Source organism: Bos grunniens, chromosome 3 (genome assembly GCF_055505025.1).
Source record: "Bos grunniens cultivar Pamir isolate PY7600 chromosome 3, Bosgru_T2T1.0, whole genome shotgun sequence".
In the NCBI taxonomy this organism is placed as follows: Eukaryota; Metazoa; Chordata; class Mammalia; order Artiodactyla; family Bovidae; genus Bos; species Bos grunniens.
Window position 1 is genome coordinate 96,049,339 of NC_141167.1, and position 25,932 is coordinate 96,075,270.

A 25,932-nucleotide genomic window follows, 5' to 3' on the forward strand; every position below is an offset into this window, starting at 1 on the left:
CTAGAAGGGCAAGTGGCATTAACCCTTTCGTTGCTGGATTATAAAGAGAGAGGAAACTGGGGGAGGGATGGGGTAGCAAAGGATACTTGGAGGGCTCAGGAGAGCAGCTATATACCAACGCATACGGAGTATTCCAGTATTTTTCACAGTTGATGTGGCTGGATATGAATCCTGGTAATAAGTGCAATGGGGAGAAACTAAATGTTATGACATGACCAAAGTTATGAATAGAGAGACTTGTCCCAAAAACGCTGAAAGAAAATACTCATATTTCAGAATGGGACTTCTTTGGGAGAATGCAATGAAAGAAAGTAGGAAGGCAGTATTACATGATTGTAGTTCCTTAATGTTTTTAAGTTCCCATAATCAACAGATTTTATTTTTATAACATTCTGTGAAAACAATTTATTCTTAATCTTACTATTTGCCTGGAGTGAGTCATGATCATAAGGTCCTGATGTAAATGATAAGTGTATATAAAGAATAGCTGTCTTATAGAAGAAAACAAAATTCAGTTAACATCTGAATTTAATAATATTGGAGTGTCAATAACCCCTTCTCATCGACTTCACAGAAGGCCGTGGGGTAGAAAGTAAAGCTGTAAGTAACTGACAAGAAGCAACAGCAGAAGGCCTCTTCTGAGTGACTTACTGGATTCAGATCCGGTTGGCCGTGGGTAGTGAGGAACAGACACTGCTCTCACAGCTGTATCCCTGAAGGCAAAAAAGTGCATGTTCATTTTAATAGGGCTTGGTTTCTCCCTTTTCATGTTGAAGCAACTTGGACCAATAAAAATCACTTTTAAGTAACATTTTGAAAATGTGATTTTTAAGAGAATCCAGAGTTTTAAAAAGTATGCCTGGGAGCTATGAGCAACTGCAGAGAAGAAAATGTTTTAGGCCTTAACACTTTTAATATCATGATTTAAAGTTATCTTGACAAGAAGAAACAAGACACCTCCAAATCCTGTTTCCATACTTAGCGTAAGAATTATAATCAGTATTATTCAGAGTATGTGAACAGCATCTTCTTTGAGCAGCTAGCCAAATACTTAAGGCAAAGTTTCTCAGTCTGAAATTTATCTGAAGAGATGGTTCAGAACTTTAAATTATTTCCCAAATGTATCCCTGATCTTAAAAAAGATTAAGGACCACTGGCATAATGGATGAATTCCTTCATTCATGAATTCAGTTAAGTATTTGTGCAATGTTTATTATACGCCAGGTACTAGTCTAGGCACTGGGGGATTTAGCACAGAGTGAGTCCAATGAGGTGCCTGCTGTCACAGAGTGTTTTCTATAGAGAAGCTTAGAGGGTTGATAGGAGTCAGATACCTGGGTTTAGACACTGGTACTGTAATCTGGCGGAGAAGGCGATGGCACCCCACTCCAGTACTCTTGCCTGGAAAATCCCACGGACGGAGGAGCCTGGTAGGCTGCAGTCCATGGGGTCGCGAAGAGTCGGACACGACAGAGCGACTTCCTTTTCACTTTTCACTTTCATGCATTGGAGAAGGAAATGGCAACCTACTCCAGTGTTCTTGCCTGGAGAATCCCAGGGATGGGGGAGCCTGGTGGGCTGCCATCTATGGGGTCACACAGAGTCGGACACGACTGAAGTGACTTAGCAATAGCAACAACTGTAATCTGGAGCAGATTATTTGCCTCCGAGTCTCCATTTCTTCATCTGTCAATGAAGATAAGATTCATCCATCTTTAAATGTGGATAATAAGATTGGAACTAACATGATTCAAGTATAAGCACAGAAGCATAAATTCAATAAATGAATAAATGATAAATATTATTAAACTCCCTTCCCCAGGAAGGAGTAGGTGTGGGTCAGAGAGTTATTACTTCATTTTTATAGATTAAGCTCTTTTAAAGGTTAAGCTCAAAGTGGTTGCATGACTGTGTTAGAGCAGGGAGTGACTAATACAGTTATGACCTGGGCTAGCTAGTTGATAGATCCACTAGCTCTTAATGTTCTTCCTTTGCATTGCTTTTCCCTAGTGAGCACTTTGCTGTATTCATTAACTTTAAAGAATTATTAAATTATTTAAAAAGAGGTTGGCAAAACTAAGGCCAGTCACTGTCTGTCTTTATAGGGTCTTCAAGCTAAGTGTGACTTAGACCTTTTTAAACTGCTGAAAATAAAGAGAATTTTAATATACTTGAAAATGTAAATTCCAGCCCCTGTAAATAAAGTCTTACTGGAACACAGGCACACTCATCTGCTTGAGCATGGTCATGGCTGCTTCCACATTACAGCAGCACAGATGAACAGTTGTGACAAGACAACATATGGCCTGAAAAGCCTAAACTATTTACTATCTAGTCCTTTCCCCAAAATGTTTGCCAACCCCTGATTTAAAATGTCATTTCCTCTGGAAGGAGATACATACCAAATACAGCATACATCTTCTGAACTGGTAATATGACACAACTTACAATTAAGGGTCAAAGGCATCAGTGTGCAAAGGTGAGACATTTTGATCATAGCACTTAGAATATTTAAATGAGAAAACAGCTATTATATTTGAGAATTTTAGAGCTATTAAGTCATTGGATACTCACAACTCTAAGAGGTAAGTACTTTTTACATATGAAAGAACTGAAATTCAAAGAGATAGGGACATGAGTTCAAGGTCATAGAGCTAGTGAACGGTTGAGATACAGATTTGAATAGAAGCCTCTCAAAGAGTGGGACACGACTGAGCACACCTGTACACACACACTATGCTTCTATATACCAGACCGATGTCACTACTGGACAGCCCAAGAGTTTAAGAAAAATGCTTTGTATTGGTAGCTACACAATCTTCTCTGCCCTTCCAAAACCTATTCCCTATGGCCAGTTTCTTCACCTTAAGAATCCCACTCCCCGCCCTCCCCTCACAAAATGGGGGAAATATCTGCTTGCAAGCTTTATCCTAAAGATGAGAGATAATATATTTACAATGCTTGGCATTTTGTAGTTGACAATGACTAGGATTTCATTACTGTTGTGTAGAAAAGGCTTTTGCAACATGCATGCACAGCAAATCTGCTGAGGTAACTCCGGGGGCAGAGGGGAGGTGGCAGCTTTAAGAGAGAAAAAGTTAAATATGGGCCATAGTCCCTGAAAAGCCTATCAATCAGCCTGAGGTTGCCAATTGACCAAATTAGGCAGCTTATCCTCCTAGAGAGGGTTTCTGCACCCCTGGTGATGGAAAGGAGCAATAAATATTGCTGAAGTTGGGGTGAGGGTGTGGTAATCCACCTTGGAAGGTCAGTCTGTCTTTACAGCTGATGGACAGTGCTTGATTCTGTGCTCAGTATGGGCCCTCCGTGAGACTCAGCATCAGCAGCAGTGGAGAGGAAATGGCCGGCAATGCAGAAATGGGAGAGGCCGCAGTTGTGAGGTAAGGAAAGTAATCATAAGTTGCATTCCAGAATTCCCTTTTCTTTGAGGAAAGAAACTGGGGGACTGAGGTCAGGAAAGTGCACTGCCACTACTTTGAAGCCCTCGGGTTTGACCTTCATTAGGCTTCAGAGCAATCTGGTGGCGGGTATTTCCCCTGGTCATCACCCTAGGGGTTTCTCTTTCTTGGATGAACAAATTCATAATTGCCTTCATGGTGTGGGTCGGGTTCTATGCCCAGTGCTTAACTGTATTTTCTCCAATGATTCTCACAACCATCTACATGTCATGGATGTCAAAACTGAGGGTGAGAAGGGCTTGTTGTTCACTCACTTGGTCGTGTCTGACTCTTTGTGACCCCATGGACTGCAGCATGCCAGGTTTCCCTGTCCTTTACTATCTATCTCCTGGAGTTTGCTCAAATTCAAGTCCATTGAGTCGATGATGCCATCCAACCATCTCATCCTGTCGTCCCTTCCTCCTCCTGCCCTCAATCTTTCTCAGGTTCGTGGTCTTTTCCGATGAGTTGGTTCTTCACATCAGGTGGCCAAAGTATTGGAGCTTCAACTTCAGCATCAGTCCTTCCAATGAATAATCACATTTAATTTCCTTTAGGATTGACTGGTTTGATCTTCTTGTTGTCCAAGGGACTAACAAGAGTCTTCACCACACAGAAAAGGGCAAGTGGCTCTAAACCCAGAACAGCACTGCTGGTGAGTATCAGTCAGGATTTAAATCCAATCTTTTGACACGGATTCCACTGCCCTTTCAATTACTCCTAAGTTGCCACCCCCTAGCTGGTGGCTTTGTGGGTCTTAACTTATTCAACGAATATTTATTGAGACTTTCTTCCAATGAGCGCAACACAAAGTATCTTAGAGGCAGGACCCATGGCAGCAAGATCCAGATGCAGGAGGGAGGTTGAAGAAGAGCGGGAATTGGGAATGACAGTACATGGGTATGGGGCTTCCCTTCAGGACGCTGACGACACTCTGTGTGTGCGCTAAGTCGCTTCAGTCGTGACTGACTCTTTACGACCTTATGACTATAGCCCGCCAGGCTCAATGTAGACAGTGGTGATGGCTGTGCAACTTTGAATTTCCTAAAAGCCACTGAACTGTACACTTTAAATGACTGAATTTTATGATACGTGAACTGTGTCTTATTAGTGGCTCAGATGGTAAAGAATCTGCCTGCAGTGCAGGAGACCCAGGTTAAGTCCCTAGATCTGGTAGATCCCCTAGAGAAGGGAATGGCTACCCACTCCAGTATTCTTGCCTGGGAAATCCCATGGACAGAGGCCTGGAGGGCTACACTGCAGTCCATGGGGTCACAGTCAGTCAGTCATGACTGAGCATCTAACACTTTCACTTTCAAAGCTGCTTAAAAAAGGAAAGAGAAAATAAACATACAAAAAAGGATATACGCCATAAGACTGGAATAGAAATAGAAGTCTTTATATTCACAAAGAATATAACACAGAATTATATTATAATTTGATTTTGGTACGTTACAAATTATAAACATAAACATAATTTATAAATTATAAACATAAAGATAAAACAAACAAAAAAACACTAGATGCAGAGTGGCTTTACACTGTGCCATTTCACTACTGTGACTAAAACACGGGATTTTTGCCTTTTTGCAAGTGTAAGTCCTGTGGGGGTTAGATGAGGTTCAAAACCAAATTGGTTTGTACAACATACCAACAAGACGGATTCAACAGGAAAGTGTTAGTGCCTCTTAGTTCTGGTCTCACACTAAGTGTTGTACAAAGGAAACAACCTGTAACATTTTGGATCTCACTTGTCAGATGGGCAGGATGATTCCTCTATGACTTGGGAGGCCAGGTCTAAATGCATAGGGGCATATACGAACTTAGACTGAGATGCTCCCATCTGAACCTAAATGCCAGTGGTTCTTGTCTTGTTCCTTTCCTTGAGTGAAAGCCATAATAGTTAGTCTTTCAATTTATTTCCTAGTTTTAAATAATCTGATGAACTACAGTAAGCCACCCATAACATCAATAAGTGTAATTTAATTAAACTGAAATTTTAAAATTGTAACTTAGGAGCAAGAGGAAAAAAATCAAATAAGCTGATATTAGGATCTGACTTTAAAGATGCTTTTACATCTCAGATTGTATTCTTAGAGCAGTACCTATTCAGCCTTAACTCTGATAAATTTCTAACCACATAACCACTAACCACATAGGATTAAGAGGAACAGTTTTAAAAAGATAAACCCAAGGTGCTGAAAGATCTAGATATGCTTTCTAAATCATTACATAAAGCAAAAATTAACTTTAATATGCATATATTACACTTACTAAATGAGGCACAAAGATTATACAAGAAAACACATTTCCAAAAGGCTGAAAACCAAGTTATTTTCTGGTTGAAGCAAATTAGTTAATTTATAAATAAATGGTTTTTCCTGTTTCAATTAATCTAAGGTTACTATATATAACTAAAGTTCCTTAAGAATTTACTGTCTCTCAAGGTTTGGCATGTAAGTAGATCATGTCCGTATATACTTTAAAGTTTACCAAATTCATTGATTGAGATCGTGGTTGCTGTCTATATTAGGGCTTACTACGACAGCTGCCATCTTTGGGGTTGCACAGTCAGACACGACTGAAGCGACTTAGCAGCAGCAGCAGCAGCAGGACAAACACCATTCGCTGACTTTGGAAATGTTTATTTTTTCTGAGCTGACACATTTCTAAGGAACACTAAACCATATGAATAAAAGACCTCTCACCATTTCAAAGGGCTGAAGTCCTAAGGGTTGAAAGAGAATGCGTTCAAAGAGTTAACAGTTCAAAGAGCTGTGTCTCCTTACAGTTGTTTTTTAAAGTAAATACTTAGTGTAAGAAAATATCCAATGCTTGCTGACAGGTGTTATTTAACATTTGCGTACATTATCTCTAGAAAGATACCCCAATATCCAATTACCCCCCACTCTACAGATGAAGGGAAGGGACAGAGTTGGGACAATAGGGCTAAAGTCACACTAATAAGTGTCAGAGCCAGGATCACAGTGTGACTCTCAAAATTAATGTGGATGCCAATCGCTGGGGGAACCTTGATAAGATGCACAGTTTGATTCCATAGTTCTGGGATAAGGCCTGAAGAGTATGCATTTCTAAGAAGTCAATACTCTTGATCCACAGTATTGAAGTAGTAAGATATTATAAGATGCAGTACCAGGCATCTGGATGCCTCCATATTCTTCCTGCTCTAGAGTATAAGCACATTTGGTGTAGAGGGTCTGAACCAGGAGCTTCAGTTTACAGATATGTCCTAAGCTATGCCATGGGATTTTGTTTCAGGCAAAGTTGTGATCATGTGCCAACGCCCTTCTCTGACGTTTGACATCTGTCTAGTGGAGCATTTCTTTCATTGCAGGGTAATTTATTCCTTCGTGGTTGGAACATATTTTTTATATTTTTTCTAGCATGTAGTAGACTGCTTGGATTATTGCCAAGAGCTGGGCACCAAGTTCCTATGCCTCTCTTCCTGGGCCCAGTTAGTCTATATTCCCCACCTCCTGACCTTGCTGTTAGGTGTAGCCAATGATTAAGTTCTAAATAGTGGAATATGAATGGAAGTGCTATGTGTCACCTCCAGGTCTGGCAAGTTCTCCGTGTTCTTCCCCTTCTGCCAGCTTGAAATGGAAAAGTATGTATCCTTTGAAAGCCACGGGGCTTCCCTGATGGCTCAGAAGGTAAAGAATCTGGCTGCAATGCAGGAGACAGGGGTTCGATCCCTGAGTCAAGAAGATCTCCTGGAGAAGAGAATGGCTACCCACTCCCTATTCTTGCCTGGAAAACTCCATGGATGGAGGAGGCTGGCTGGATGAAATCACAAAGAGTCAGACATGACTGAGCAACTAACAATTTGAAAGCCACATGTTGAAGATGATGGAGCCACAAAATTGAAGGAGTTTAGGTCTCTGAATCAGGACTAGGAGTGCTTGCTCACCAGTAATATCTATTCAGGCTTTATGTGAGAAATACATTTTCTAATGTGTTTAAGCCATTAAGCACGTTCATTGTTGTTACAGCAGCCAGCATTATTTTAATGTATAGATCCTTAGGAACTATTTACTGAACGAGTGGAAGAAGTATAGCATTTCTCTGCACTGTGACCTTGCTCACTGACTTAGGAAGAAGTAGAGAATTTCTATGCTATAAAACTACATGACAGAAAAATGGGCTCATATATAAGAGTTTAGTTTCTCCTGCAAGAGCCTCCACAATGTTAATGCAGAGCCTATTTTAGTGTGCTTTAGCACTTGATAGGGTAGCAGTGCCCAAGTCTGTGCAGTTCTCCAGATGGTAGAAGTTTATCATTTTCAGATTGGCATTTTCTGTGTCTACAAAATAAAATGCGTTAAAAGCTGCTTTCTTGTTCAGTTTTGTCGGAAGGAGGAATTTTTACTTAAGAGGTGGGCAATGAATGCGAGTGAATGGATAGTTGGGTAAAAAACTAAAATCTCACACCTATAACTTCAAGTGAACAATTATCTCCCATCCCCAAATATTTTCACAGTCCCTGAATGACTGATAACCTCTGCCGTTAATTCCTGAACTTGGTCCTTCCCTGGAACTTGGCTAAGTGCAATATAAATAAAAAATGATAAAAATAAAATCTGCTTTGGAGGACATAAGAAGGAATGTGAAAATCAAGCAGCTGGGCAAACATAGTTAAACCAAAGAGCTGCAGCTATAGATGTCAAGGTCACCTTCAAACAATCTGAAATCCACAGGATCTGGTGAGGAGTCCAGGCTGCCTTAACCTGCCTGGGCCTCTACTTCTTCATCAGTAAGATGAGAGAGTTCAGTGGTTCTCTACTCTTTGAGAACCACTACCCCCTTTCACATAAAATTTTAAAAACCTACTTTTAGTACAAGAAATAAAATTCATAGAAAACATAACCCATCTATGTTTAAAAAGTCAATGATGTTATAATTCATAAGTAGTATTTCAGAGTGAAAATGCCAGACACATCTGAACTAGAAGACATAATGAAACAGTCACATGCTTCATGTACCTACTTACAGAGAATAAATCTGGATTTTAAAGAGGCAAAAAACCAGAAGGCATTATATCCAAATATTAAGAGAAAAGGTAGAAAGAACCAGTCTTAAAATTAATACAAGAAAGAGGAGAATAACATAAACTGAGGAAGGACTCATACCCCAAATCAATTAACAGACTGCTAAAATAGAGAAAATCAGGTAGAGCTTGGCCGTATCTGTAACATGAAGCCACATAAAGATTTGTATGCTGTGATATGGGGTGAGGCAGTGAAGTAACACAGAGAACACATCTTTTATCTTGATAACTCACATGGACAGAGAGGCTCACATTCATTGAGCTTAGAGATCTTGCTGATGGGGTGGGGCAAAGAGGCCGGACTGGAAAAATAATCAGTAATTTCCACAACAGAGATTATCCTGCTTCTATGTACGATGGCATAAAGGGAAGTATTTTTAAACAGATTTTAATGAAATTCAATGACAGCCTCACATTTCATGTGTCTCCAACTAATTCTAATCATTTACGCAAATGTTTACTATCTTTGTTAATAAATGAGTTCCTCTTACAACTCCCTCCTAGTATAGTCTCCCAATACCTAATTAGAGAAAAAAAGCAAAACAAAACAAAAAAAGAAATAAACATCTGGCCAACAGATGTTTGTTTTTTAAAACTCTAGTTTTTTTTCTTTTTTCTTTTTAACAGAAAACTAGGAAATGATAGACGTATCAGTAGTAACTATTTTAAAGAACAGTTAGGACAATTTTTAACAATGTGTTGCACAGGTGAAAATTAAGATGTTTGTGTATTATTTCTCAGACTATCAAGGAATACCAGAATAGTACCATGGGAAGGGGGAATTATTTTCTGCAAAAAAGCTACATTGAGAGATTCAATAAGAATCTCATGTTATATAATACCATTAGTTACAGGTCTTAAATATGCAAGAGAACAATAATGCACAAGTGAAGCCTACTGGACCTAGTATCTTCACTGGACCACAACCTAGCAAGAGAGCCTTTAAAAGAAACTTAAATTTATTATGTGTCAATTTGATTAGCACATCATACAACATTAAAACGAACCTCAGCCATTTCCCCTTCAGGGAAACATCATTAATTTTGTAACAAAAATTTTGAGAAAATACAATTTAACATTAAATAACTTTTTAAATAAGCAACTTAGTGTAGATGTTCTATACTAATTATTTTTTATAAGAGCATGAGCTTTGCAGTCAGACTTGGATTTGAACTCCAATCCTACAACTGAAGCCCCAATACTTTGGCCACCTGATGCAAAGAGCCGATTCATCTGGAAAAGACCCTGATACTGAGAAAGACTGAAGGCAAAAGGAGAAGAAGGCAACAGAGGATGAGACAGTCAGACAGCAAAACTGACTCAACGGACATGAATTTGAGCAAACTCTGGGAGATAGTGAAGGACAGGGGAGCCTGGTGTACTGGAGTATGTGGACACAAAGAGTCGAACACAACTTAGTGACTGAATAACAACAATCTACAACTCAGTATGTAAGATAACATATGCAAAGAGTTTAGCAACATTAGAGGCACAAAGTAAATCGCCAAATGTTACTTATTATTACTTCTAATCAAAGCTATGGTAGCTACCACTTATAAACACTTACTATGCATGTTTTATGAATGATTACATTTATTGCTCTTAATTATTGAATCAGTATTATTATCCCTGTTTAATACATGAAAACAGTGAAACTCAGAAAATGCTGAGAAACATGCCTAGTTCTGAATCCAGGTATGTCAGAAGCCAAAGGACCAATGCTGTTAACCGCCATGAAAAATTCTCGTTGGGAGAGAGGGGAAAGGGGAATTAAGAGTCTCTGTGTGTATGTTTGTGGGATGAGAGACTCAGGAGTTTACTATGAGAATTAGACTGTTTTCATGTTGATGGAACTTCTAAAAAATAATCAGTATTCATGTTCTGAATTATCTGGATAACTGCCTTAAAGCCAAATATGTTTCACAGCCCTGGTTTGCATCATTTAGCCTGGCGTGTTAAAGCCAGGCTCTGCTTTAGCTGTGGAAGCTTATGAGAACAGAGACTAACTTAATAGGGGAACAATGTGCTGAAGCTACATGAAGACCAACCACCACCACTATGCGCTACACAAAGAAACGTTACAGTTTGAACAAAGAGCGGGAGGACTGCGTCACCACACACGTGGTAGCAGGGGCATGCTGAATACGTAACCTGTGGCACAGGACTCAGTACCGTAATCATTCCACAGCTTCACCTTGGCAAAACACCGTCAGCCTCCACACCTAGTCAACGCTATTTTAAATTGCATTAGTTTCATAGTTTGTGTCTGATCTGTAAACTTTCGATTTTATATTTGTGCAAGCGCTATAAGCATAAGGCATTTATATGTAACTTTATATATACATAGATAACACTATAATAAATAAAGTAAAAAACTGAGGAGCTAAGAGAATTTTTCTGTATTAAAAGGGGATATGTGTTATTCAAGTTTGAGAAACAGGGCTCTATACTGCACTGCTTGTGTGTTTGGGCTTTAGCAGCACTTAACCTCTATCACCACATACTTCAGAGGATTTGTTAAGAGGATTAAATGAGATAAGGAATGTGGGAATGCCTAGCCTGCAGAAGGTATTATTACAATGATAAATTCTATCCCTTTTACCAGAAACAGGGACAATATGGAAGCTAAATATAGTCTAGGCTCTTGAAGTGTGGTCTTTCAACCAGGAGCATTGATATCACCTAAGAGCTTGTTAGAAATGGAGAATTGGGAACTTCTTCAGTGGCCCAGTGGTTAAGATTCTGGGCTTCCAAGGCAGGAGGCATACGTTCAACCCCTGGTCAGGGAACTAAGATTCCACATGCCATGTGGCATGGCCAAAAAAAAAAAAAAAGAAACTGAAAATCCCAGGCTCCACCCTGACCTACTATATCAGAATCTGCATTTTAATGTATTCCTGGCTGATTTAACATATGCACATTAAAATTTGAGAAGCACCAGCCTAGGTCTCCATAGAGAAGGTTGACAATAAAATTTACTGCATTTTATACTGCTCTGTAGGCTAATTTACGGGATTAGAAAAATGCCAGGTACAGTGGCCATAAAAGACTGTCCTAACCCTGGGGTTCAATATAAACATTACCATTTTACTAACTAGCTCTTAATGGCTGTATTTGTATAGAGGGGGACTCTCTTTAAAAGGGATGTAACTTCTAATTCAAAAAGAACAAAATTTATTTTTAAATGAAAAATATTCAAAACTTTTGAGTTTTGAATAAACAAATCTCAAGATCACATCAATCAAAACTTTGTTAGGTCTCCTTTGCCCAAAAGCAATTAAAATCATTTACATATGTTCAGCTCGTGTTTAAATGTTTTGGTCCACACATCTGGTTTGACAAAGTCTTGGCTCAGTTTATGATGACTGTAATTACACTAACAAAACACACCATCAGAAAAAAAAAAAAAAGATATGATTGTATATGCAAAATGTGTTGGTTTTAACTGTTCAACAAAAATATTAGCTTACATTCAGCAGTTACGATTTTGTCAGTGTAATTTACCTAGAGAATATTTATACTTTTAATCTTGAACTCAGACTTTGTTCATGTTAGTTGCTCAGTCATGTCTGACTCTTGACATCCCATGGACTGTAGCCTGCTAGGCTCCCTTTGTCCATGGAATTCTCAAGAATACTGGAGTGGGTAGCCATTCCTTTTTCCAGGGGATCTTCTCAACCCAGGGACTGAACCTGAGTTTCCTGCACGGCAGGTAGCTTCTCTATCATCTGAGCCATGAAGGAAGACCTGAACTCAGAGGCCCTATACATTTAAATCACGTTGTACTTAAGATTCAGAGATGCTGTTCTTAGAAACACAGAAAACAAAGTTAGTAACTAATATCCAAGGGAGTCACTAATATCTAAAAAGACCTTGATACCATCTTTTCAAGGGCTATTTTGGTAAAATCAAAGCTTAAACTAGGCTATTTATTGCTTTATGTTCTCTACATATGGGCCATTTAAACCACAAAGAATGCAAAACAAACCAGATTACTGTGTGTAAATATAAATATGTATGTAGATATAGATATACACGTATAAATGGTTAGACCCTCTAGGCAATCCTTATAATCTGTGTTTATGATGCGACCTTCAGTTCAGTTTAGTCTCACAGTCATGTCCGACTCTTTGCGACCCCATGAATCGCAGCACTCCAGGCCTCCTTGTCCATCACCAATTCCCGGAGTTCACTCAGACTCACGTCCATCGAGTCGGTGATGCCATCCAGCCATCTCATCCTCTGTCGTCCCCTTCTCTTCCTGCCCCCAATCCCTCCCAGCATCAGAGTCTTTTCCAATGAGTCAACTCTTTGCATGAGGTGGCCAAAGTACTGGAGTTTCAGCTTTAGCATCATTCCTTCCAAAGAAATCCCAGGGCTGATCTCCTTCAGAATGGACTGGTTGGATCTCCTTGCAGTCCAAGGGACTCTCAAGAGTCTTCTCCAACACCACAGCTCAAAAGCATTAAAACCCTCCTTTATCCTTCTCGTTCTTTGGCAACTGCAAACCAAGAGTCTATCCCATACTGTGAGGTATACTGGCACCTACCCAGGTGAAACACTCTGGTGCTTGTTGATTATGACTATAACCTAAGAGAACCACAATCTGAAAGTCACTGGCTAACTCTAATCTTAAGAGGCTTACATGCTATCTTGTAGTAACTTTTGGTCCTTAATACAATCAACCCGTTACTAGAACCATAAAAATTTTCTCTTTCCAGGGCAAATTCCAATAATTTCTGTTCATATATTAAGCAATTTAAACTATATACATACATACATAGACAATGTACCAGGGGAAACACCAGGAGTGATTTTGTAGCTCATACTGAACCTACATTTTCTGGCTTTCCTATTAACTGCAGCAAAGGAAAGATTAAACCATTATCTATAGTTTGAATTCATTAAATAATATCTGAGCAAAGACAGGTAGAAACAGGCAAGCCATGTTTTGCTACTACAGTGATTATACCCATCTCTCTCTAGAAATGAGATTAAATCATTTTGAACTTCAGACATTTGATAAAAAAAATCTATATCCATTTACCCTAAAAAGTAATCTAAAAATCCTCTATTAGTCTCAACTATTATAGAGGGTTTACTTTAGAAAAAATAAACATAATGGAGCATCAGCCAATGAAATAAGATATATATTAAATAAAGAAAAAAAATCTTTAAGATACGAACCACCTGGTCTCTAAACCTTGAGTCTAATAAATACTGAGCTTTTCTCAGAAGGTCTTTTTGCCATCAAGAAATAGCAAAATAGATGAGTTAAGAATGAATACAGATAAGTTAGGAACCCAAATATATACTGAAGCAAGAAACATACTTATTTAAAAATCATATTATGTCTTCCATGAGCTAATTTAAATTAACTTAACAGTCTATAAGTAGTTTCTACCTCAATTCAACTAGCATTTGTCATGACAGAAATTTAATTAAATTAAGGACTTGATGCTTTGAATTAATATCAGATGCTAGGGGTCATCTCCACCCATTTATTCTCTAATGTGTATATCCTTGAAAGTGGTATGTGTCATCTAGGCAGATATACCCTGAACGTTACTCTATCATTTCAACATCAAGGTCACTATGCTCCCCTCTTAGGATTTAGTACATTGAAAGAACTTCATTACATAACATTTCAGACAGCTATATAAAAGCATGAATCTGGTCCAATACCAAATTCAGTTTCACCGAGAAGAGCAACCTTATCTTTAGTCATCATTAAATTATTAAATGCAGTTGATATGTATATAGCCCCATACCACCTTTACACTCTAGGACATCATTTGAACATTCTGGCTTGTGATTAATCATTAATATATTGCTGTGAATATTGCAAAGGGATATCTTTTATAAAGTATTGCCTATAAGAAATTGTAAAATTTGGTTCCAAACAGCAAAGTAGCTTGAACCTTCTAAGGAAATGATTCAGGCCAGATGCCAACGTAAGGTAGCCAAGTCCAGCTATAATAGAGAAAAGTTGGTGTATTTTTACAACTGGTCCTAGTGAAACGCCACCTCAAATACAATCTAAGAATTGACTAGAGAAGATTAAGCTAATTTTTCAGATTTTTAAAAGTCAAGGCTCAAAGGATTGAAGTAATACTGTTTGAGATGAAGGTTAATACCAGACATCTGACTGGCTGTCTAGACCCGATGACCTAGGGAACATAACAGGAAGTCCTTAACAAATAAGCATATGCGAGGAACAAGTGGTTTTGATTACTGGCAGAAAGCAGATGTGTCCATTACATGCAGAAGATAAGATTGGTTTTCTGAGAAATGTAAAGGCCCTTCTTGTTTATGCAGGAAAATAGAGGATGGGGTTAACACAACTACAGGGGCATTTCTCTATCATAAATGAAAAATGATGCTTCTTTTATCTCCACTGAAGAACTAATTTGGACCTAAGGGAGTGGGACCCTTGGAAGCATCAATCCTGAGCGCATTAGAAGAATTCTAATTTGTCTTCTCCGAACTGCCAGTGTACATGATGGGGTGAGGGAGACTGAGGGGTGGGGTGGGGCGGGGAATGCAGGAATTAAAAGGAGTATTTAGAAACCCAGATGGAAATGATGTCAGTGTGACCTTCATTCAAGAAGTAACATTTAAAATGGCTACACATGCCTCACGCTAAAGTGTAGCGCTGGAGAAGGAGAAGGCCAGAAGATACCTGGACAAAATAGGAGGGGATCCTAAGGGTTGGGATTCTGCACTAACAATTCTTGTTCCAAGAAAAGGGAAGTCACTCAACATGTGCCAAGGACAAGCGGAGTGTCCTGTAGCCCTCCCTCAAGGATATTTATTCTCATTGAAAAACTAACTGAAGACACCCCACCGCACAGCATTTTTCATCCAAAGATATCAAAAGCCCTTTCTGAATGCTATCCTTATGATACCTCTGTGAGGTAGCTAGCATAATTCTAATTTTTAGTCAAGCTAAGGCACAAATAGAGCCTGAGTTGCAAAAGTGGTCTGCCGTTTTGCTCATGTCAACACACTTCCTTCATATTGACGTAGGCAACTCAAGACACACTGCTAGGAAATGTCCGCAGAGGAAGTAGACCTAAGAGCCAAATAGAATCATTCACACTCTGGGAAGGCAGCAGTCTGTAAAGTTCCCCGATGGCATCTCAGGAGATACCCTCTACTAAGATTACTAATATGCGCTGTCCTGTTGAATATGGAGACCAAACCACCTCTGATGGTAGGAAAAGGCTGGAGCAACAGCCTTCTTGTTTTTCTTCCACTGTTGTGGCCATAACAGGGACAGTCTTAAGTCATACAAGCTCAGCAACTTTAGTCCTTAAGTCTTTATCTTAACTGGTGCAGGAAAGTTCTAAGACCTGTATCTTGCTAATGATTTCTGACATTTTTGATCAGATACTTTTTTCCCTACATCCTTGATCCCAGATGATTCTTTTATCCTCACCAAATTATCTTTAATAAAACATAATGCCAGGATCTGAAGCAAACAATGCATCCGGTCAGCATACATTGGTTCTATATATTTTGAGAAACACTTGCATATACACAGAAGGCGTGCAATGTGAGAGGCATGATGTGAATGATATTGCAGCTTGTCTAATGGAGAATCCAGTGTCCTTCCAGGAAACTGAAGATACTCAGAAGTTGCTCCCCAATTGCTGTTAACAACCCTCTAAAAGTGAACATTTTCATTTGATACAAATATACAAATTTAAAATAAGTGTACAGTTCAGAATGGCCTATCATTTTCAGATTGCCTATGTGCCAGAAAATATACAGTCAATAAAAAAATACCAGAGAGGTGGGGGACAAAAGGCTCTCTGGAGCTGTACAGCAAAAATGAGCATTGCTTCAACAGGTAGTGGATCTGCGGAGAAAGTGGAGTCTTTAGAAACCAGATGGCTGAACGACAGCAGGTCACAAATCTGGTGATGGAAGATAAGACGTATAGTAAGGCCCATTTTCCTGCAGAAAGGAAAAATGACAAGAACATTAAATACTAAGACCAATGTAACTGGGAATATAAAAGAGAAGGATTTAGAGTCAATGATATAATGTATGTGAAATGTCCAGCACATGCCTGGAACACTGCAATTTCACTGGGGTCAGTCAGAATTGCTATAATGTAGGCAGAAGTAATCAGGATAATGATACTTAAAAATATTACCATTTATTAACATTCAATATGCCAGACACTTAATCAGCACTTTTCTTTCATTATCCTTTTATATCCTCACATAATGCCATGAAGCAGGTAACATCCACATTTTACAGAACAGAAAACTGAGGGTCACATAGATTAAATCACCGAGCTGGCAACCAAAACAGCCTGAATTTAAATACATGTCTATTCAAATCTAAAGCCCAGATTCTTTCGTATTAGACTGTGTTGTCCTGCTGTGTGCTGAATCTTTGAGATAAACAAAAATTCTCCTTGAGGAATTTAATAACCAGATCAGCAGAAAACAGCTTCTTCATGACATGCCCGAGTGGCAAGGCTTTTAACAAGGACAGTTTTTAGGGCACTCAGGATCAAGATGGAGAATCAAATGCCAGAATTTTACTGTCAAATGCAGAAAGCAACAAATCAGCGTAAGGGGAAAGTTTTTGACTTTATCTTGGCTAACTTTATCTTAAAAATCAAGACAGTTTTAGCCGGTCTCTAAATTAGATTTATGAGACTTAAGATTCATTTCCTGTTATTAAAGTATTTCTTTGATGAGTAACTTTTTTAGTAAGCTATAAACAAAAAATGCTCAAAGTAAGATAACAATTAGATATGAAGAATGAGGTAGGGTGAAAAATAGCATTGCTTGAGGGTATATTTCCATTATAGTTCTGGAGCATTGAATCTATTCGGTCTTAAACACAGTAGGAAGGTAAATGTTATTTGAGAGACTAAGTCAATCAAAAGTTCTGTATTCTTCAGAGCAGACGCTTTGGAGCAGAAATTGATCTGGGACCTAAACCAGGAAAACAAAGAGAATATCTAGGAAAACTTTCTTTTTTTAAAACTTTCTGATTATAAACCTGACAAGATAGCAAAAAGATTAAAAAAATTTTTTTTGGTAGAACCAAATCTGAAGACTGGCTACATTTTGGGATACTTGGGGGGAAAAAAAAAAAAAGGAAATTTTTTTATTTTGTATTTTAGAATTTCCTACCAAGATCTGTTATACTAACCCCACCAGTATCCTCAATATTATGCACAGATGCTATGCTTAAGATACATGCCTGAAGAGAGAAATCCTGAAGTTCAATTAAAAAGAAATGGTTTACTATCTATCTTTAAGATTTCTCCGTTTTATTCCACTATGGTATTTTTCTAAGCTTCCTATATTAACATTAAATTGTGATAAAGTAAGAAGGGAAAATCTAATTCTTAATGCTATGAAATAGATCTTTTATATTAGTCTCACACTGTGGAAGAGCCTGCTGAGCAATCAAATATTTTCTCTATTTCTGGAAACAACTGTAAAACTTTGAAGAATTGTGACCAGGTAAATCTCTACACTCTCTTCTCTGACTATATGAATGCTGACCAGCTCCCTTTCTGAAATGGTCTCAGTACCATTTTGATCTAGATAGATAAAAATTACCTTCTAATTAACATCAAAAGTGACTTTTAATCCTATAAAATTTCTGTTGCTATTCTAAGTCACATAAGATCCAGAAAAATAGAAGCTGACTGCCAATGGCACCCCACTCCAGTACTCTTGCCTGGAAAATCCCATGGACAGAGGAGCCTCGTAGGCTGCAGACCATGGGGTCGTGAAGAGTCAGACACGACTGAGCGACTTCACTTTCCCTTTTCCCTTTTCCCTTTCATGCATTGGAGAAGGAAATGGCAACCCACTCCAGTGTTCTTGCCTGGAGAATCCCAGGGACGGGGGAGCCTGGTGGGCTGCTGTCTATGGGGTCGGACAGAGTCGGACACGACTGAAGCGACTTAGCAGCAGCAGCAGCAGCAGATCATACATTCACCAAATAATCTACTATGGGCAAAGCATTCTTGAAGATGATAATCAAATTGACCAACAATACACTCATTTCCTTTTCTCTAAGCATATTTTTAATTCTTTCTAGGAAAGGAAAAGCTTTTCTTTACAAGGAAATACCTATCCAATTTCTAGACCTTCACTTCAACGTCTCATCTGTTGTTCAGTCACTTAGTTTGTAACCCCGTAGACTGCAGCATGCCAGGCTTCCCTATCCTTCACTACCTCCCAGAGTGTGCTCAAACTCATGTCCATTGATTGAGTTGATGATGCCATCCAATCATCTCATCCTGTGTTGCCCCCTTCTCCTCCCATGCAGCACCTCAAACCTAATGTGTCACAAACTTAAGAGACCACCTGTCTCCTCTCTCTGAGCGTCCCAGTGCTATTTCTCCAAACTGCTTCTCTGGGATGGTGGCAATAACATTCTCCAAGTCTTCCAAAGCAGAAATGTTGGCAGTTACCTCAGGCTTCTTTCCTCCTTTACTCCTCCCAGTGGTTGGCTACTTGGTCACCATAATGCTGGGGATTTTATTCCCTAAAATATCTAATTTTAACTATCCCTTAAGATCTTCAAACCTTACCATTATCACTACCACCACCTAGCTCTAGTCTCAAGTCTCCCCTGACTTTCTTGAATAGCCTCTTACTTGTCTCCTTGCCTAGGGTCTTATTCTGTCTAATCCTTCTCTACATGGTTTCTTTAGCCATCTTTCTAAACAGGAACACAAAAGTTCTCCATGTACAACACTCTCCACTGACCACAAAGGCACCAAAGGACTGCGGCATAAAGTGAAGAGCTCCAGGATCTAGGGATGTGCTCTCTGCCTGCTCTGTCCACATCATCTGCTGACACCTTCTGCTGTTTCTTCTCTCTTCTTATTCCTCTCCTTGGCTTTAGGTATAGAGCACCTAATATTTCAGTTTTAGAAAGCTCTAGTAGGCAATGGCATCCCACTCCAGTACTCTTGCCTGGAAAATCCCAAGGACGGAGGAGCCTGGTAGGCTTCAGTCCATGGGGTTGCGAAGAGCCGGACACAACTGAGCGACTTCACTTTCACTTTCATGCACTGGAGAAGGAAATGGCAACCCACTCCAGTGTTCTTGCCTGGAGAATCCCAGGGATGGTGGAGCCTGGTGGGCTGCTGTCTATGGGGTTGCACAGAGTCAGACATGACTGAAGTGACTTAGCAGCAGCAGCAGTACAGATACAGAGAGATAATCCAGAGTGATGTTATATTGCAGTTTATTTAATTTTGATGAATAAAATTATTAATTAGGCCTGTATTTGATAGATTAAATCTTAAAAAAAAATAAAAAACCTAAAAGCACATACATATAAGACAGAAAAACAAAACCAAGCTTGAGGATGGTGTTGATATTTAATGAAAGCCTTCTTTGTAGGCCCTTAAGAATATAGAAAGGGCTCCCCTAGTGGTTCGGTGGTAAAGTATCTGCCTGCCAGCTCAGAAGATGTGGGCTCGATCCCTGTGTCAGGAAGAACCCACTCCAGTATTCTTGCCTGGAAAATCCGATGGACAGAGAAGCCTGACGGCCTACAGTCCATAAGGTTAAAACAGTCAGACATGACTGAGCACACCACCTATCACATAAAGGGAACAGGAATCGCAACTGAAGTTGGAGAAATTTTAGAGAAAAAATGTCTTGTAGAATATTTACTTTACTATATATATGTTGTACGATAGTTAAGGAAGAATAATTCACTTTAAGTTTAAGATAACCTACAAATATATGCTCTGCTTCATCCCCCAAAATATGCAATCAGCATTAATTAAATAAGGCAACTGATAATTGCCTTACCATCACTTGCCTTATTTGGCAAGCATGTTACACTTTTTTAACTACTCAAGTGATAGTGAATAACCACAAAGGACTAGAGCTCAGATGAAATTCTAGAGTAGCCATTTCTTAGTGTTTAATATATTGTGTAAGTAACAATGTTAATATTATTGATTGACACTCTTACAAACGTTATACAAGCGGAACTTTTAGTAGGGTAAAGACTAAAATAGGTTACTTGGCTTACAATGAATGCTGAAAAATGCTGGATATCAACAGATTCTTTTGGTTCTATTTATGTAGATGAAAAGTCATTTAGCCTTAATAAAATTAGGCAGAGGTATGTCTCAGAGGTGGTGGAAAACTGATAATACAAGCAAGGACTGGATTTATACTTACAGTGAAAATGTTTATCATTGAAAAGAGGGGGAAGGCCCTAGGGGGGGGAAGGCCTCTCTTAGAATCAAACATTTTCCTAAAAGTTACTTTAGGAGAAGAATGTCAAATGATATATCCAGTTTACTAAAACACATTAATTGTATTAACAGCATCTTATAATGAAAAGATTATGCGCTTAGACCCACTGCATTATAAAACAGTTACAATAATACCCTAGGTGAGGAAGAATTCCTGGTACTTCTTACCCTGGCATCATATTCAAGGACGAAAGGAGGAAAGTCGATCTGTTCTGGAGAGATGGCAGAAAACAGCTGGTGGAGGCTGTCCACATGGTGGATTTTGTCCTTCAGTCCTGAGACAGAAAAGGTGGTAAAAAACCATGTTGATACCTGATTAATAGAAGAAAAAAAAAATGATTTAAGACTGGCAAGAATCAGAAATACACACATGATCTTGAAAATTTATGTTAGATAAAAACGATTTCAGAATTGAAGTTGGTTTCAAAAAAGTCTTATAATGAGCAGTGTTTTTTGAAATGCAGGCCGCGGTGCATCACTGAATTATGCAATCAGTTTAGTGGACTGTGAACAGTATTAAGAACAACAGAAAGAAACATGCTAGAGCAACAATTCCTAAGGACTGTAGTAAGAATGCGCTTTGTCTCCTGAAGCTCAGCTTCTGTCATATGCCTGTGCCTGTAGTGTCCTGTGATGTGATGCAATGTGCTTTTTGTTGTGGGTAGTGGTCAAAACCACTGCACTCTGATGGAATACTGCCTCACTGGTACTGTGAAAACGTTTAACACCTCCAAATCTCAGAAACACTTTTCACTTTTTTTTAAAATGAGATTGAAACTTTTTGCCAATTTTTGAAACATTTATTTTTCAGTGGACACTTGGCATGCGATCTCTCAAAGTGCATTTTCTATGGATGAGCCACTCTTGGTCATTTTACTTCACAACATGCAATTTTTCTATAAAGATAACCTGTAAAATTTGCTCAATGCAAAAAACAAACAAACAAACAGAATTCTTGACAGCAAACAATACTGGCATGAACTAGGTAACAGCTAGAACTTACAAATTATTATTCATCTACCCAAACTGACCACCATAAATAGTCTTGTTTACCACAGGCTTGTACAACAGTTCTGTGAGGCAGGTATCCCCACTTATAGAAGAAGGTAATCTACGTATATGAATTCTCAGTGTACTGGCACAGCACATTCCAAGGTATAACCAGGTACATTATAAATATACTACACGCCACTTTGGGCAACTGCCCATCATTTTGTTAGTCTCTCTGACAGCCTATCATGGTTTTCAGGGCTTGTTCCAAGCCTTGCACATATTCCTAGTCCCTAATGCAAAATATGTCCTTCATGCTCACTTATGAGAAAAAGCGTGGACTAACAGAGCCAACACGGAACTTATCTTTATCAGAATCTCGCCCAAACTTCCAGACTTGGCAGAGACCCATCTCCATTTCTCCCTGACAGCTCCAGATTATCCCATCTATTGAATTCTCACAACCTTATGTTTAAATCTCATGTACAGCACTCATTTCTATTTCACAGGAATATAAACAGTTTCTTATAATTTCCCTAGCACTTGGCAGGCAATCATAGAATGGTCTACAGTTTTAAAAGCTACAGACAGAACCATGCATTCATTGAAAAAGAATGAATGAATGATGATAAGATCTATTTCATAATGAGTTTTATGACCTGGGTCACTATTCTATTTTGGCTGTACTATGAAAGACTGGTGTAAGGCCTCAATATTAACTTTACCCTCCGTACCCTCACCTTAACAAGTTTATTTGGAGGGTGGTGGAGGGGATGGGGACACACTCAGCCTTTCTAGAACAAAGTGAGTTAATATAAATCAAATTAGGCAGTCATTTAATTACACACCAATCCCCAGTTTTTTTACATCATTTTTTTTTAAATACAGGCTGTTATATACCTAACTGACATAAACTTCTGCAAACTAGATGAGTGAAAATTCTAGATTAGGATACAACCAGCCAAGAGTTAGCTGATAAATTAGTAAGAGCTTCAGAGAGGCCATGGAGATTTTAGAGATCCTAGGAAGAGTTCAAGAGAATAAGACTGCAGAGTCAGAACAGAGAAGTATCTCGAGGATGTATTAGGAGATGCATTTGCACAAGGAGTTACATATTTCCTGGGAATCTACTAAGTTCTAAGCATTGTGCACAGCTTTCAATAATACAGGCTAACAGTGACATGGCCATTCCTCTAATGAGGAATTAGATTCTAGTAAAGGAGCCAGCTCATAAGCAGAATAACAATCTCCTAAGGCCAAAAAAAAAAAAAAAACCTAAATACAATGAATGGTTCAAGGACATACACAACTACCTGTCCTAGGCAAGGCACCATGCTACTTGGATAAAAGTATAAAATTATGGAGCCAGAAGAAACTACACAGGGAATTTGTGTTCCATGGTCTCTTACCTCAGGACATTTTTACATGCTGCTTTGTTTACTCCTAACCCCCTTTTCTTCAATTCTTTGCCTGGTGAAAACTTGTCCTTCAGAGCTCAGGTCACAATTCACCTCCGTGAGAAAGCTTTCACTGACCACCCTCCACCCAAAGTGCGAGACGCAGCTTTCCTCTAAGAGTTCCAACACCACCGTGTTACTCATATTACTGTGTAACTGACGTTCTCTGTGGTAGTAACTGATTCTTTCAACCAATTCCCCCTGTGGGGATTGTCTCCTTCAATACTGTATTTGTAGGGTCTAACCAAAGCCCAATGTGAAAAGTAAGCAATTCAATATATGTTGAAAGAATTAACAAATAGTTTCTGGACTTACGACTTTACTATGTAGGGATGGTCTAATATTCTTCCATTCTACAATAAAAACAAATGTACTCCAATCTGGGCCCAGTCTCTTCATCTACAAAGTGAGGAAGTTACACCTGAATGATTTTTAAAGTCCCTCTTAGTTACACAGTTCTGTGAAAGGACTCGACTACGCTGCACATACTGACATGGTGAGGGGCGGTGGTAAATTCAAAGAGAAGGTGGGGTTTAGGAAGAATGGGCAGTGATCATATATACACTCAGGATCTGAAGGACAAACACATTTCTCCATTGCATTTTCTCCCCATTACCTCCCTTACATTCTTCGGGCATTAACAAGAGAATGTTACTCAAAGCAGACGGAAGTTGAAACTTAGTTAAAAGTTTTCTGTCAGGGAGACCCAAGAGCATTGTCTTCAGTTTTTGTTTTATTTTTATAAAGCTCAGCTTTTAATTTTTAAATCAGTTCCGTTTAGTAGCTCAGTCGTGTCCAACTCTGCGACTCCATGGACTGCAGCATGCAAGGCCTCCCTGTCCATCCCAACTCCCAGAGTTTACTCAATGTCCATTGAGTCAGTGATGCCATCCAACCATCTCATCCTCTGTCGTCCTCTTCTCCTCCCGCCTTCAATCTTTCCCAGTATCAGGGTCTTTTCAAATGAGTCAGTTCTTTGCATCAGGTGGCCAAAGTATTGGAGTTTCAGCTTCAGCATCAGTCCTTCCAATGAATATTCAGGACTGATTTCCTTTAGGAGGACTGGTTGGATCTCTGTGCTGTCCAAGGGACTCTCAAGAAGCGATGGTGGCAGATGCGTGGGTTGGTGGTGCCTGCTGCAGGGTCAGGGGCACTGAGTGTAGCAGTGCTGCATGGCACCTTCTGAAGGAGGTCACCATTATCTTCATTACCTCCACCATAGTTTGGCCTCAGGTCAATTAACAGGGAGGGAACACAGCCCTGCCCTTCAACAGAAAATTGGATTAAAGATTTACAAGCATCTGCCCATCAGAACAAGACCCAGTTTCCCTCTCAGTCAGTCTCTCCCATCAGGAAGCTTCCATTAGCCTCTTATCCTTCTCCATAACAGGTCAAACAGACTGAAAACCACAACCACAGAAAACTAACCAATCTGATGACATGAACCACAGCCTTGACTCACTCAGTGAAACTATAAGCCATGCCATGTAGGGTCACCCAAGACAGACGGGTCATGGTGGAGAGCTCTGACAAAATGTGGTCCACTGGAGAAGGGAATGGCAAACCATTTCAGTATTCTTGCCTTGAGAACCCCATGAACAGTAATTTTCAATTACTTACAACATAAGCCATACATATACATTTATTTAGGTAAACTTGCATTACTCAGTATCTATTATTTTAAAAAACTGAAGAAAACTTTCCAGGTAAGGATACTGGAGTGGGTAGCCATTCCCTTCTCAAAGGGTTCTTCCCGACCCAGGGATTGAACCCAGGTCTTCCAAACATGGAGGCAGATTCTTTACCATCTGAGCCACCTGGGAAGCCCAAAGAAAACTAAACATTTGAAAAAAAGACTGCTAGAATATTCTGTGAATTCCAGAAATTATTTCACCCAATTATTCATAAGTGCAGAGCCAAGAACATGGGATCACAAAACAACATAAACTAGGAAAAGATTGTTCACATGTGTGCACTTAAGTGATCTAATAGAGCCAGAGTCAACAGTGGGTTTAAATATTATTAGCTTGTGTTCTATTAGGAAATATCAAAAAAGAAAGAAAGTAGTGATTTATACGAGCAGTCAATTTATTATCACTTTGGGTGGAGTGCACTGGAAAAGATCTGAGAAGTACGGAAATCAGAAGAGTGTGATTCAATTGTTTTATTATCCCTTGATTTCTTTTCATCTCATTCTTTTATAATTACAACCACTCCATTTACAGTTATTGACTTAGTATAAAACAATGGTGGATTTCTTTACATATGAGCTTTATTCTCAGTCCTCCAATGGTTTCTCCATGCCAAAATGCTATGGAAAGGTAATGTAATGGTTCTCGCTTCATGCATTTCCCCTTCAGCCTCTGCCCAACCTGTCATTCGCATGGACTCCTACATGAAGCAGTTCTAGTGACAGCCAAAGCGAGTGGCTCTAACACTGAAACTTCTGGTAACGTTTATCCACTGATGTCACAGTGAGGGAAGGAAAGCTGTTCACTGACTCCCTCATGTGTGGGGGAGGAGAGGTTAAGTCAGATCTTAGCCAACAGTGGCTATATATTTTCATAAGTCTGGTGAATTCACAAAGGAATACTCTTTAGATAAGTTTGAATTTGTGGTGAGTAAAAAACAGTTTTGACCATTAAAAAAATTATGAAAGTGTTTCAACATTTACCGAAGTTGAAAGAA

General features: G+C 39.1%; 1 protein-coding gene across 6 annotated transcripts in view; it reads right to left on the reverse strand.

The window, feature by feature from the left end:
- Positions 1-495: 495 nt before the first annotated feature.
- Positions 496-25,932, reverse strand: part of GDAP2 (ganglioside induced differentiation associated protein 2) — a 79,472-nt gene continuing 54,035 nt past the window's right edge. For 2 of the 6 annotated variants that reach the window (XM_086392115.1, XM_086392116.1), the window contains exons 13-14: positions 20,966-21,109; positions 12,519-16,488 (exon numbers count right to left, since the gene is read on the reverse strand). In XM_086392115.1, coding sequence (XP_086248241.1) covers positions 16,441-16,488; positions 20,966-21,109 — 192 coding nt within the window. In that variant the 3' untranslated portion in view covers positions 12,519-16,440. Of the gene's footprint in view, positions 714-1,186; positions 1,687-12,518; positions 16,489-19,750; positions 20,125-20,965; positions 21,110-25,932 lie in introns of those variants that run through there. The other 4 variants (XM_086392113.1, XM_086392114.1, XR_015160806.1 and 1 more) reach the window with 3 other exon arrangements.